Below are 14,947 nucleotides of genomic sequence, written 5' to 3' on the forward strand. Positions count from 1 at the left end.
TTCCTACCTCTTCCTAACTACCAGTATGTCTTTTCTAGGCTAAACACTCCAGTTTTTCCCTCCATTTTTTACATAACATGATCCTCCAAACTGCTACCATTTTGGAAGGCAGCTATGCTCACCACCGTACCCACCAACACACTGCTACTATTTTGGATAATACATTGAGGGGATGGGAGAGGAGCAAAATATTTGTGTCTCTTACCTAACATATTTGCTATTTCTCACAGTTTTGCAACATCAGCAGATTTGATCAGCATACCACCTGTGCCCCCATTCACAAGGATAATTAAATTGCATGGAACTACTTTAATCATAAAGATAAAAGCAAGATTTCTGCATTAATATTGCCAGGTGGGATGGCTTGCCAACTCATTCTCTGTGGTTCTAGAAAATGCCCAATAAAATAATATTGACTCTAAAATTAAGCTCTGGGTTTGAAGATGCTGCCATGCTGTTGAGTCACAAGAATATATAATTTTTTAATTTCTATTATGCTGCTAATTTTGGTAACATTGGCAAAGGGAATATAAAAACAAAAAAGTTGTTTTCCATACAACTTATGGAAACAGGGTTGTGTTCCATAAGTCAGTTGTTTGAAATGTATTTTATATGTGTATTAAATTTTCTGGCTAGCCTACCAAAGATTTGTTAACCCCTAAGATGCCAGACACTGCAGTACCATACCAGAAGTTGGATGCCGACCAAAGCACCATCTCAGGTTTTTTTGCTGCCCATGTTCTTTAAAGACCACCAGAAATATTCTAGCATCCAACACTATATTTAACAATGTTTTTTGGACTAAAATGCCCAAGTGTCTACCAGGATCACCAAGAACATCCTCACGTTTCCCTTTTCCTTTTCAGTTGAGTTAATGACTCCCTGCCCCAGTCAGGTGAACAAAGAAATCTGGGGCTCCTTGCGACCTGGCCTGATGACGGCTGGGAGGGTGAGGTACAATGATAGGTGCAAAGACCTTCTGGAAAAAAATATAATGTTCAGGTATGCATCTCAGACTTCACCAGTTCTGCTTAGACTCCCATTCTTTTCTTCCATGTCAACCCGATTCATAGTGTCTTCATATTCATTCTCAACCTCTCTTTCTCTCTCTGTCTTCCTGGGGAGGTCACGATGAAGTCTTTCAGATTTGCTTCACTTATCTCTTAAGCATTCTCTAGAGTTTTAACAGTTTTCTAAAGGTTTTTATCCCCCCAGTGCAGAATGAATGAATGAAGATTGCTAGGAAAATCATAACTCTAAAGAATCTGTCTAGTAGCATCCTCTGCCCCTCGATCTCTCTCCCTATTCTCTGTCTCACTTACACCTGCAAGGGAGAGGCAGAATCACCTGCAGGATCACCTTGACCCTACTGGTGGGTCAAGTAAAATACAGAAAAAGCAAGAACAGGGCACTCTAGACCTTCAAAGAAAAATGCTGATTCTGTCTGGCATCTGACCTTTGATCAGAAAGCAGAACAGAGCTTCCTGTGGGAATAGGGATGAGAAGCTGGGACCTAGCTTTATTGGTCTTCCTTTCACCCCCCTTTCTCTTGTCACAAAGGAACAGATGTTCCCAACCCTTTCCAAGGCCGTACCCCCACCACCATCACTTCTCTCCTTCTTTCCATCTGAGACATGCTTGGCTATTCTGTTAGCACAATTCCTTATCCATAGGACCAAAATTCAAACAGTTCTGCACATTGAAAATTTTTTTGGTCATTCAGAAGCAAAAGTTGGCCCAAACTGAAGTGAGTTATTTGTAATTGTAATTCATTCATATATTTATGACAAAAATATCAATGATCCGTGTGACGGTGTTTAAGGTACAGCCCAAGATCCTGCTTGGGCATAGTAAAGCATCTGTATATTACCTTCTAAAATCTGAGATTTTCTGAGTTCCAAAATACATCTGGTTTCAACTGTTTCTGGGGAAGGAATTGGGACCCTTTATGATCTATGGTCTTTCATCTTCTTCTTTCCAGCGAAGTATAACAGTTAAGAGCATAGACTCTGGTCTCGCGGGCGAGATTTACATCCCATCTCTGATACTAGTTGTGTGTGACCTTGCTTAATTTACTTAACCTCCCTGTGCCTCAGTTTCCTCATTTGAAAATTAAAATGAGTTAATTATATAAAAAGCTTAGAATAATTCCTGGTACATAGTAAGCATTTTATGTTTTATCCTTCACCACTGCCTATAAATGTTATCTAATTTCTCCATTAAAAACCCTACCCTTGACCTGGTCCCCCCATCGTTAACCCTCTATCACTTTCCTTCCGCTCTCTGTCTAAAGAGAAGACCACATTTTGGCAGTTCCCATTTATCTTCAATCTGCTAAAATCTGATCCTTTATCCCTTCACTCAACTCCATGATAACAGCTCCCCTGGAGGTTTCATAATCCTTAATTACCAATTTAAAATGTTGCACTTTAGTTTTTATTCTGCCTGATATTTCTGTAACCTATTGTATTTCCCTAACAAATAGACCCGCCTTCTACCTCTTCTCCATTCTGCCTCTCCTGAGACTTGCTCATTAAAGGGTGACCTTCCCCAGGATTCCATCCTTTGTTCTTTTTGCATGCTCCCCAGGCTACTTAGAAAATCCCATCCAGTATTTATCTTTCTGTGACTGGCTTATGTCAGTATAACCTGCTCAAGGTTCTGCATAACTCCACATATATGGAGTATTTAAAGTAGTCAAATTCATAGAATCAGAGTGGAGTGGTGGTTGCCAGGAGCTAGTGGGAGTTGGAAATGGGCATTTGCTAATCAAGGGGTGTAAAGTTTCAACTAATCAAGATGAATAAGCTCTAGACATCTGCACAACACTACAAATACAGTCAACAGTAATGTATTGTACACTTAATGTATTATATATTTAAAAACCTAGGAGTTCCTTTTGTGGCGCAGCAGAATCAAATCCAACTAGGAGCCCTGAGGTTGCGGGTTGGATCCCTGGCCTCGCCCACTGGGTTGAGGATCTGGTGTTGCTGTGAGCTGTGGTGTAGTTTGCAGATTCGGTTTGGATCTGGCGTTGCTGTGGCTGTGCTGTAGGATGGTAGCTGTAGCTCTGATTAGATGCCTAGCCTAGGAACCTCCATATGCCGCGAGTGTGGCCCAAAAAACAATAAATAAATAAATAAAAACCTAAGAGAGTAGATCTCTAGTATTATCACTACAGTAAAATAAAATGTTAATAAATGAAAATAAAATAGTACCTAAAATTTGAATCAGAAAAAGCTGGTAGTCATGCAATAGGCAACTAGATGGGGTAGGTTTCTCATAAATTTTTCTAGAAGGAAAAGCAGATTTTGAAAAAGAATGCCTAAGAGTTCCTGTTGTGGCTCAGTGGTAATGAACCTCACCAGTATCCATGAGGAGGCAGATTCAATCCTTGGCCTCGCTCAGTGAGTTAAGGATCCAGCATTGCTGTGGCTGTGGATGTGGCCAGCAGCTGAAGCTCTGATTTGACCGCTAGCATGAGAACTTCCGTATGCCATGGTGCAGCCCTAAATAAAGGAAAAAAGAAAAAGAATGACTAATATTTATGGGGTAAGAACATAGTATGGCTTATGTGAAAGATGTTTCTTTTCTTTTGAACACTATTAAAACAAATTATTATGCAGTAACATAATGATCACACAATAGATTAACCTTTTAAAAGTCACTTCCCATGCAACTAGAGATTCTCATACTAAGTAAAGCAAGTCAGAAAGATAAAGACAAATATCATATAACATATGTGGGATCTAAAATATGGCACCAGTAAACCTACCTACAAAACATAAACAGACTCACAGTCATAGAGAATAGACTTGTGGTTGCCAAGGAGAAGAGAAAGGGAGTGGGATGGACTAGGAGTTTGGGGTTAGTAGGTGTAAACTATTACATTTAGAACGGATAAACAACAAGGTTTTACTGTATAGTACAGGGAACTATATCCAATCTCCTGGGATAGACCATGATGGAAAATAATATTAAAAAAGAAGAAAGTATATATAAGTATGGCTGACTCACTTTCTGTAACAGTAGAAATTGGTACAACATTGTAAATCAACTATACTTTAAATTTTTTTTAATAAAATAAAAGTCACTTCAGGTCAAGTTAACATAGACCATCAGACAGTTATTTCTTGCCACCTTATAAAATTGCCTGCTTATTTCACATTGTTCTTTTAATGTTCTTCAGTGAATTGTTGCATTTTGTAAAGATTTCAAAGTCTCAGCAGAAAATGTACCTCTATTGATTGCTTTGTTTTAGTTCCATTTACAGTTAATTGTATTGCCAGTGAATCATGTTTAAACGACATGTTAAATGTTATCCTTTATTCATATGCTATACTAATAATTCCTTTACAGAGTCATAAGAAAGTATTTTAAGTATGCTTCTAAAGGAATAACATTTGAATAAATCAAAGAGAAAAAGAAAGAAGAAAATCTCATCCAATTTAACATGTCAGCGCCTCATAATATCATGGATAATAATGACCGTCAGGCTTGGTTATTAACCCTGAACCTTCCCTGTGCTTTGACTACATTTCCTATTGCCTCCTAGACGTCTCCGCTTGGATGACCTGCAGGAATCTCAACTCATTCATCTAACCAAGTTCATTATCTTCCCACCAACATCCTGCCCACAATCTCCACTCCCAACCCCCAAAGAATCCACAGCATTTGTACTTCTTTGTTATTTCTTTCCTTTTCTTTCTTTTTTTTTTTTTTTGTCTTTTTTAGGGCCATACCTGTGGCATATAGAGGTTCCCAGGCTGGGGGTCCAGTCGGAGCTACAGCTGCTGGCCTACGCCACAGCCACAGCAACGCCAGATCTGAGCCACGTCTTCGATCGACATCACAGCTCACTGGCACTGCCAGATCCTTAACCCACTGAGCGAGGCTGGGAACCAACCCGCAACCTCATGGTTCCTAGTCGGATTCGTTTCTGCTGCGTCATGACGGGAACTCCCTACTTCTTCATTTTTATCTCAGTTTTGATGACATTGTACCTCACCTGCTGGCTTGAGCCAGAAATGCCACATCACCACCTTTCTTTACCTTCCGCATTCAATGTAACTAATCCCACCAATTCTTTTCCAATATCACCACCAGAATCTACCTATTGCTTTAGTGAGAACTTCCATCAGCTATCGCGTTGACCAGTGGCTTCACATTTTTGACCATGACCAACCATAAAAAATATATTTTACATCATGCCCCAGGATATAGACATATTTATGGATGTGTTTGTGTGTTTATTTCATTTCTCTAAACTGATGGCCATGATACACTAAATTGATTTCACGATATACCAGTGGGTTACAATTTCAAGTTTGGAAAAACATAACCCAGAGTAATGGTGCTTCCCTACCCCTCCTGCATATCTGTAACAGGAGTTCAATATACACAATACTCCAGGGTGTGTGTATCAGAACCTCCAAAGGTTGGGGTTGCAATTTGAAAAAGAAAATGTCCCCCTCCCCCCCGACACACACAGGTGATTCTGATATTTCCTATATATTCTACTCAGCTATCAAAACAATAATGAATTTTTGTTGAGCTATATACATAAAGCATATGGCAATGGTAAAAAAAAAAAAAAGAAAGAAAAAAAAAGCATGACTTGTTTTTACATTTACTTTTGCTCAGAATCCTCGCAGGTGCTTTAACACTCCAGGCATCTCACCCTCATGCTTTTGCACATATTATTCTGACTGGGAGTGCCTTCCACACTCTCATCAGGTGAATGTCTACCTTTAGCAATGTATATAAAAATCTATTTCTTGACAAAAGGTAACCCGATAATAGGGTACTGAGCCCAGTTTATGTGCCTCTTCAGTTACTCTGTTTTGTGCTGAGTGTGGCCCCAGAACAGCTCATGCAGTTCCCACCAGCTCAGCTCACCCCATATATCTCTGGTGCAGTAGGCTGAACCTCACTTTCCTCTGATAGGTTCTGATTCAGAGGTTCTACAGGTTAGGTTCAAGGTTTATTGAAGAACAAGGAGAAAGGTGCATCTGAACAGTGTGACCTGCAGGTCTTACAACCACATGGCTTCCTGATTAAAAGTGTTTCCATCTTGATAAAAGCCGGGTTTCCTCCTTATCCCTCTCCTACCTGGAAAGACAACATGAGGGAGGCACTGTTAGGATCTCCAGTTAAAGGATGAGGGAGCCAGGGCATAGAGAGATTAAGTAATTTGTGCAAGGCATCTACCCATTTAGTGGCAGAGCCTATAGTTTGAAAACATCCTTAAAGATGAGCATGTATTATTGTCTCTGCAACTGCATTAAAGGGGGAAAAACCCCTAATAATCTAGTTTATACTTGCTTACTCAGTGGTCCAATTTTTCCTGCCTACTAGAGGTATGGTCTCCAAAGCCTTTTTTTGTACACACTCTCAAACAGCATTTTAGAATATATGTTTATACGTGTATGTTTTATAGACACACACCACTGTATTAACATACCGTGTAAATTATAAGAGAAACACAAAAACAGAAATTCAAAAATTTTTAAATTATAAGTAAATTTCTAATTATTTTTCTGTACCTCAGAATATTACCTTGCACACAGCACTTTGGGAAACCAGTTATAAAGTTTTATACTTAATAGAAGAACATGCTTTGCTCCATATAATAAATAGTATTAATTTACAGTCATATTTATTCAGAGAATTGCTTTTCAAGGTGTGTTGGTCTGCATGTCACATCCTCCAGGGCAACATTCAAGACGAGCATTTGCAGTTTTGAGATGGCTAGCCCTGATTAGGAAAGTAGTTGTAACTGCCACAGATTATAATCGAATATGCCCTGGAAATGGCTGGGCTACAGAAGTTTTTGAATTTGGAGTCAGGAGTGATGGGAAGAGGGCTGGATGATAAATAACAGATAAGAATTCTAAATCATTTGACCTCTGCCCAAAATAGCTACGGGACCTAAGCAAAACATTTTATAATATGTCCTTTCATTAAATTGCTTTTGCATGTATTAATCCAACTGATGTCATCATACGCCTGTGAAATAAGTAGGGCAGATACTACCATCTTCATTTTACAAATGAGAAAAGGCTTAAAGAGGGCAGATAACCTGCCCACACAGCATGAGGTATAACCAGCTTCACCAGGGCATTTCTGACTCCTGTACTGCCTTGCTTAACCTCTCTGATGTTCACATCTTAAAAACAAAGTATCGATTTATAGAGCAGTTTCAGATTTAACAGGAAAATAGTGAAGATAGTACAGGTAGTTCCTATATACTCCACACCTGCTTTCTTATGTTTTGGTTTGCTAGAGCTGCCATAACAAAGGACTGCAGACTGGCTTAAACAACAATTTATTTTCGCACAGTCCTGGAGGCTGGGAGTCCAAGGCCAAAGTGCTGGCAGCATTGGTTTCTTCTGAGGCTTCCTTCTTTGGCTGGGCCTCACTGTGCCCTCTCATGGCTGTGCTTTGATCTGTGTGTTGTCTGCGTCCTGATCACCTCTTCTGATAAGGACACCCACTGATTGGATTAGAGCCCACCCGGATGACCTCATTTTAACTGCATGGCCATTTTTCAAGACCATGTCTCCTAAAGCAGTCCCATTCTGAGGTACAGGGGAGAGGACTTCAAAGTTTAGCTTTTGAGGAGACACAACCCAGTCTGCAACAGCATTTTATTAATGCCCCGAGCACAGTACATAGTCGCAATCAATAACTAATATTAATATAGTTAGTGAAGTCCATACTTTATTCACATCTCCTTAATTTTTACTTAACAGTGTTTTCCTGTTCCAGGATGCCATCCAGGACACCACATTACATTTTGTTAGGGATCGAATCATGTCTCCCCTCCCCACCCCCCAAATTCTTATGTTGAAGGCCTAACCCCCACTGTGATGGTATTTGAAGATAGGGGTCTTTGCAAGGTAATTAGGTTTAGATGGGGTTACAAAGGTGGGGCCCCCAAGGTTGGGATCAGTGCCCTTATAGGAAGTGGGAGAGAGACCCGAACTCTCTCTCTCTCTTCACCACGAGAGGACAAAGCAAAAAGACTGCCATCTGCAAGCCAGGAAGAGAGTCCTCACCAGAAACCAAATCTGCCAATGCCATGATCTTGCATTTCCCAGCCTCCAGAACTGTGAGAAATCAATGTCTGCTTAAGCCACTCAGCCTATTGTATTTTGTCATGGCAGCCTGGGCAGAGAAAAACAGTCATCCTGTCTCTCTAGGCTCCTCTTGATTCTATTTTTAAAGTTTCCTTGTTTTTGATGACCCGACAATTTAAAGAGTACTGCTCAAGTATTTTGTAAAATTGTCTTTGATTGGTATTTGTCTGATGTTTTCCTCATGACTAGACTGGGGTTGTAGGTGTTTGAGACGAAGACCACAGAACAAAATACCTTCCCCATCAAATTGTAAACCAGGGCACATACATCAACATGACTTATCACTATTGATGGTAACTTGATCACCTGTCTGAGGGAAGGCTTTTCAGGTTTCTCCTCTTAAAAGTTTCTCTTTTTCCCCCCTTCAATCCTGTGCTGTTTGGAGGGAAGTCACCATGTGTAGCCTGCACTTAAGGAATGGGGAGTTATGGATTTTCACATTTTTAAATCTATAAACCAGCAGGGCTGTTTTAGTCAAGTTCTGAATCACCTTTATTTCTTTCCCCGTAATCAATGAGATGTATTGTTCTGACTTAAAAATAAGTCTCTATTCACAGAACAGAGAATGCGGGATCACTCTGGTTCAAACCTATAATTTTAGCCTCCCTAGCTATCACTCTGGACTGGGGTAGTACAAAAAACAACACTGTGAGTTGTAGGGCAATGTGATGGCCTGATGCCTGGACATTGGTCCTAATAATATTGATCAGATTTGGACAGGTCACTTAACCTCTGTGTTCAGACTCAATTCTGAAATCTTGATGACAGATTTGGGATGCAACTCGCTGTTTTCAGTAATCGGTATTCAATAATGATGTTGATTGCTAATTACTGGCATTTGACAAACAGAACAAACTCTTAGTTTAACTCTTAAAGGGTGAAGCTGACTAGAAATTTTACCTTGAATATAAAAAAATACAAGTTTATGTTTTTATATCCTAGTATATGATGCATGCATTGAAATTCCACCAACATGATTATGTAAAATAAGGCAACGCAAATGAATGTTGAACGGGAATTTTTAACCTTTATCAGAGATGAATTATTCTTAAAATCTGGACAGTTGCTAGTTGTTTCATATCAATTTTCTATTTCCTGCAGCAACTTAAATGTACTCACATTAGGAGATTCTTGAAAGCTGCAATTATGCTAGGTACAATAGACATTTTTCTCTAAGTACTGGAACACTAATTAGTTGTTCTTTAAGAGTATTTCCTTCTTTAATGATTATAAAAGCACATCTGTTCAGGATATACAGCATTGTACTTAAGCAACATGGAATTGTATTCTATCCATAAACAGTCTTCAGATGACAAATAATTTTACTGCTTACAAGCGAATTAAAATCAAGTTTAAGCCCCATTAAACATGACTACATGGGCAAAATACCCACAGTTTTAAAGGAGAGTTCTACAGTGTTAATTTATGAGTGATTATAATTAATAGCTTCCACATTCTCAGATTTTTTTAAACAATGTTGATATAATCATACTTTACATCTCTTTATAATTTATGGGAGAGGAAGCAAATGATCTTCTCTTGAATAAGAGAAAAAATTTCATTTTATTTTACTTTATTTTTTTTGTCTTTTCTAGGGCCATACCCGCGGCATATAGAGGTTCCCAGGCTAGGGGTCTAATCAGAGCTGTAGCTGCCAGCCTATGCCACAACTGCAGCAACGCTGGATCCGAGCCTCATCTGCAATGTACATGGCAGCTTATGGCAATGCCGGGTCCTTAACCCACTGGGTGAGGCCAGGGATTGAATCCACAACCTCGCAGTTCCTGGTCGGATTTGTTAACCACTGAGCCATGACAGGAACTCCAAGAAAAAATTTTAAATAAAGTTTCTGGGGTTTTCATGGTGGCAGAATGTTTTCAATAGCATCATTTGTCTTGTAGGCCACTTTTATTCACATACATACTGGCTATTAATATACTCTGCATATTAATTGTAGGTTCTTTATTATGGAATATTTTAAATGTGTAAAGATACATAGTGTACTATAACAAATACCTACCTCCAAGAAAATTATTAAAAATTATTGTTGTTTTATCACATATACCATATCTAGAAATAGTATAGGATTGTGTTTTATATTTTAACATTTTTTTAATAGTATCCTATTGTGTGTACCATTCTATAGCTTGCCTTCTTGACTCCATATATGAGCTCAAGAGAATTTATCATTTGTTTATTTATTTTATTAAATAGTTGATTTACAATTTTGTGCCAATTTCTGCTATATAGCAAAGCAACCCAGTCATTTACACACATATTTTCCCTTTCTTATGTAATCTGCCATCCTGGTCTATCTGAAGAGACTGGATAGGTTTCCCTGTGCAATACAATAGGATCTCATTGCTTATCCATTCTAAATGTAGCAGTTTGCATCTACTAACTCCAAATTCCCATTCCATCCCACTTCCTCCCTTCTCCCCCTTCAACCACAAGTCTGTTCTCTATGTCTGTGAGTCTGTTTCTATTTTGTAGATAGGTCCATTTGTGCCATAATTTAGATTCCACATATAAGTGATATCAGGTGGTATTTGTCTTTCTTTTTCTGACTTATTTCACTAAATATGAGAATCTCTAGTTGCATTCATGTTGCTGCAAATGGCATTATTTAGTTCTTTTTATGGCTGAGTAGTATTCCATTGTATATATGTACTACATCCTCTTAATCCACCAATCTAGTGATGGACATTTAGGTTGCTTCCATGTTTTGGCTATTGTGAATAGTACTGCAAAAAACATAGGGGTGCATATATCTTTTTGATTTTTGTTTTTTGGGGGTTTTTTTTGTTTTTTTTTTTTTACTTTTTAGGGCCACACCCAGGGCACATGGAGGTTCCCAGGCTAGGGGTCTAATTGGAGCTGTTGCTGCCAGCCTATGCCGCAGCCACAGCAACGCCAGATCCGAGCCGCATCTGCAACCTACACCACAGCTCAAGGCAAAGCTGGATCCTTTAACCCACTGAGCGAGGCAGGGATCAAACCCGCAACCTCGTCATTCCTAGTCGGATTCGTTTCCAGCGCGCCATGACAGGAACTCCTGCATATTGTTTTGATTTGTAGTTTTGTCCACATATATGCCCAGGAGTAGGGTTGCTGGATCATATAGTCATTCTATATTTAGTTTTCTGATGAACCTCTATACTGTCTTCCACAGTTGGTTGTACCAATTTACATTCCCAGGAACAGTGTAGGAGGGTTCCTTTTTCTCCATACCCTTTCCACATTTGTTATTTGTAGACTTATTAATGATGGCCATTCTGACTGGTGTGAGGTGGTACCTCATTATAGTTTGACTTGCATTTCCCTAATAACTAGTGATAAGAGAAATTAATTTTTTTTGTCTTTTTGCCTTTTCTAGGGCTGCTTCCTGAGGCATATGGAGGTTCGCAGGCTAGGGGTTTAATCAGAGCTGTAGCCTCCAGCCTACGCCAGAGCCACAGCAACACAGGATCTGAGCTGTGTTTGCAACCTACACCACAGCTCACGGCAACGCCGGATCCTTAACCCACTGAGCAAGGCGAGGAATCAAACCCTCAACCTCATGGTTCCTAGGCAGATTCGTTAACCACTGCGCCACGATGGGAACTCCTATCCATTTCCTTTTTGATGAGCTTTAAGTTGTTTCCAAAAGTTGACTCTTGTGAAGGATGCTACAATGAACATCCTTGTATATGTTGCCTTGTGCCAGTTTCTTTGGAGTATATACCTAGAAAAGAGGATTTGTTAGGTTTTAAGATGTAGTAAATGTCAACTTTATTAGACATTGCCAAATTACTATTTGTAATGGTTGTAGCTTCACCACTGAGAGTAGTACATGAAAATCCTTATTTCCAAATATCCTCACCACATTTTTAGACATTGAATATCTACCAATCTGATGAATATGCTTCTTGCTCTCATATTCCTTATGATTACTCAGGTTGAACTTTTTTTCATATTTTTATTTATCATCATTTTAACTTTTTCATTTATAAATTACTTGTTTATTTCCTTGTCTTTTCATTCTTCAAGGAGTTCTTTCTATGTCTTGGGTATTAATGCTTTAGTATACAATCAGTAAATAGCTTTCCCAGTCCATCACTTGCTTTCTGATTTAATTTTTAAAATACATATTGACTAGGAAGTTATACTCTAGTCATTTAACTTTATTGATGCAACCCTTTATTATAGGGATACTTTAAATTTTTGTGTGTGTGGCCAAATGTATCTTTAATTTCCTTTCAATCACATCTAAAACTTTTCTTCATTGAGGTCTTGCTTACCTTCCATTTATTTTTAACTATCTTGTAGTTTTGTTTTCATTTTTCTATGAGTTTTTTAAAGTATATTTTCTAAATGATTTTGCTAGTATATAAGAATGCTATTGATGATTGTATGTTAATCCTGTTTGCACCAACTTTGCTGAACTTTCTTGATTTTCCCTACAGAAAAATATATAAATATGATTTCTTTTTGTTTCTTCCATCTTAATATTAATTCCTAAATTTTTGTCTAAGTACATTGATTAGGAACTCCAGTACGACATGGAATATTAGCATCATGTCTTCTTGAATTTAAAGACAGTGCTTCTAGAGTTCCCATCGTGGCACAGCAGAAACGAATCCGACTAGGAACCATGAGGTTGCAGGTTTGATCCCTGGCCTCGCTCAGTGGGTTAAGGATCTGGCGTTCCCTTGAGCTATGGTGTAGGTCGCAGATGCGGCTCGGATCCTGCATTGCTGTGGCTGTGGTGTAGGCTGGCAGCTATAGCTCTGATTCGACCCCTATCCTGGGAACCTCCATTTGCCATGGATGCAGCCCTAAAAGACAAGACAAAAAAAAATAATGACAATGCTTCTAAAGTTTTCCCATAACAAATGAAATTTGCTGTTTTTTTAGTAGATGCCCACTGTAAGATGTATCAGTCAGATAGGGTGAGAGGTAACAGAAAAGCTCAGCAGTAAGCATGATTGGGTTGGGCTTTTCCTTTCTTGTACTATCAGGATTTTATGAGCATCATAAAATGAGTCAATATTCCTTTCTTTTCTTTCTTCTTCTCTCCCTCCCTCCATTCCTTCCTTCCTTCTTTCCCTCCCTCCTTTCTCTCTTCCTTTTCTCTTTTCCTCCCTCCCTCCCTGCCTTCCTTTTCTCCCTTTCCTTCTTTCTTTCTTTCTTTTTTTTTCTGAAATGATTTGTGCAAGAAGGAGAGTATTAGTTTCTTCAAAGTTTGGTAAATCGACTCAGACTGGGTGTCTTTTGAGGGATGGTGAGATAGAGAGATAGAGAGATAGAATTTATAATCATTATTTGTCTATTTAGGCTTTTATATTTCTATTTTTCATCATTCATTTTTTCTCTAAAGACAAACATTTTATTTAATTTCAACAATTTATGAGGATAAAGCTATTTATAGTATTCTTATATCTATAAATTTGTATAGTAGTTGTAATTATAGCCTCTTTTTTGTTCCTAATACAATTAATTATATATTGTGCTTTCTCCTTTTTCCTGATCAATATTGCTAGTTGTTGGTCTATTTTTTTTTCAAAGATCCAGCTTTCATATTAGTTTATCAAATTTTTAAAATTATGCTGCAATATTGATAGCCTAAAAGGAATTGTAATTAGAATTTTTCATCACATGCAGTACTTTCTAGGAAAAAGTTTATTTCTTTGTTTCAATGACACTGAAAGGCCTCCTAGAGAATAGGAATTAAGATTTTTTTTTCCTATGTGGTTCTTGCAGGAGAATCTTAGATGTACATGAGTGGAGAGACATTTAGGTTTTTTTTCTGATGAACATGTGTTTATATAGGATTTGTTAGATAAGCACCATTGTGCTAGGCATTGCTGTTACAAATATAAACACCCATGCTCTCTCCTCTAGGAGTTTTCAAGCCAGTGAAAATTTATAGCACTCTTTATGGTCTTCTATACTCTGTTATGAGTCAAGGCTTATTAATCAGTTGTCATGACACTGGCACTGACTTCCTTGGAGAATGATTGGCCTAGACCTCACAGCCAGTCAGCTTGTATTCCATCCTCCAAAGCTTTCTCTTCATACCAGACCACACATATGGCCCAAGGAGTGATTTTACTCTGTCCTTTTAGAGGCCGAAAAAACACTGTTTAGTGGTCTGGCACCATCTATATTTACTTGGCTTGATTTGGGATAGAGTATAATCCTAGTTCTTGATGAAAGGATTTTCATACCTTAACTTCATGGGTCATGATTGTTGTGGGATTATTCCCACTCATAGAGTGACTCGTAGAAAAAAATGTGTACTAATCTTTAATTTAGGACTAAAACAGAGATTCCCATGAGAGATGAGTCTGTAAAATTCACCTTAATTTGAGAAATGCAATAAACATTTCTAAAATATGTTGTTGGTTCAGTTATTTCAGTCCAAAAGCCAACTGGAGATCTGTTCTGTATCAAGGTTCTCCAGCCCTCTTGTGAGAAGGAGCTCTGTCTTATTTCCTTGTAGCCTTGAAGAGGAGTGAAAACAATGCCAGGGATGATTTTCCTCAGAGACCTACAGGTTCTGCCCTTTAGGGAGTGTTTGTCTCCCTAGGGAGAAGCTGAATGATCTGAGCTTACGGGTCAGACCAAGAGAGAATGGTCAGAGAGATGGTTTGAGAGGTGTCCCGGCTAATTCACATGGTGCCAAATAGCAAATATCTGTTGGATGTCTAATCAAGAATGGTATGGAATTTGTATCTAGGGGGATATAAAGGAGGAAAAATGAGATCATGTGTGTGTGAAAAGCCAGCCAGAGTGCCTGAATAATGGCCTTCAGTAGATTTCTT

General features: G+C 38.6%; 1 protein-coding gene across 1 annotated transcript in view; it reads left to right on the forward strand.

Annotated features, from left to right (window-relative positions):
• The first annotated feature begins 663 nt into the window (after nt 1-663).
• Nucleotides 664-14,947, forward strand: part of TSHR (thyroid stimulating hormone receptor) — a 121,237-nt gene continuing 106,953 nt past the window's right edge. The window contains exons 1-2 of the mRNA XM_047797547.1: nt 664-721; nt 867-1,002. Of these exons, the coding sequence (XP_047653503.1) occupies nt 664-721; nt 867-1,002 (194 nt within the window). The remainder of the gene's footprint in view (nt 722-866; nt 1,003-14,947) is intronic.

Source organism: Phacochoerus africanus, chromosome 9 (assembly GCF_016906955.1).
Source record: "Phacochoerus africanus isolate WHEZ1 chromosome 9, ROS_Pafr_v1, whole genome shotgun sequence".
NCBI classification, from domain to species: Eukaryota; Metazoa; Chordata; class Mammalia; order Artiodactyla; family Suidae; genus Phacochoerus; species Phacochoerus africanus.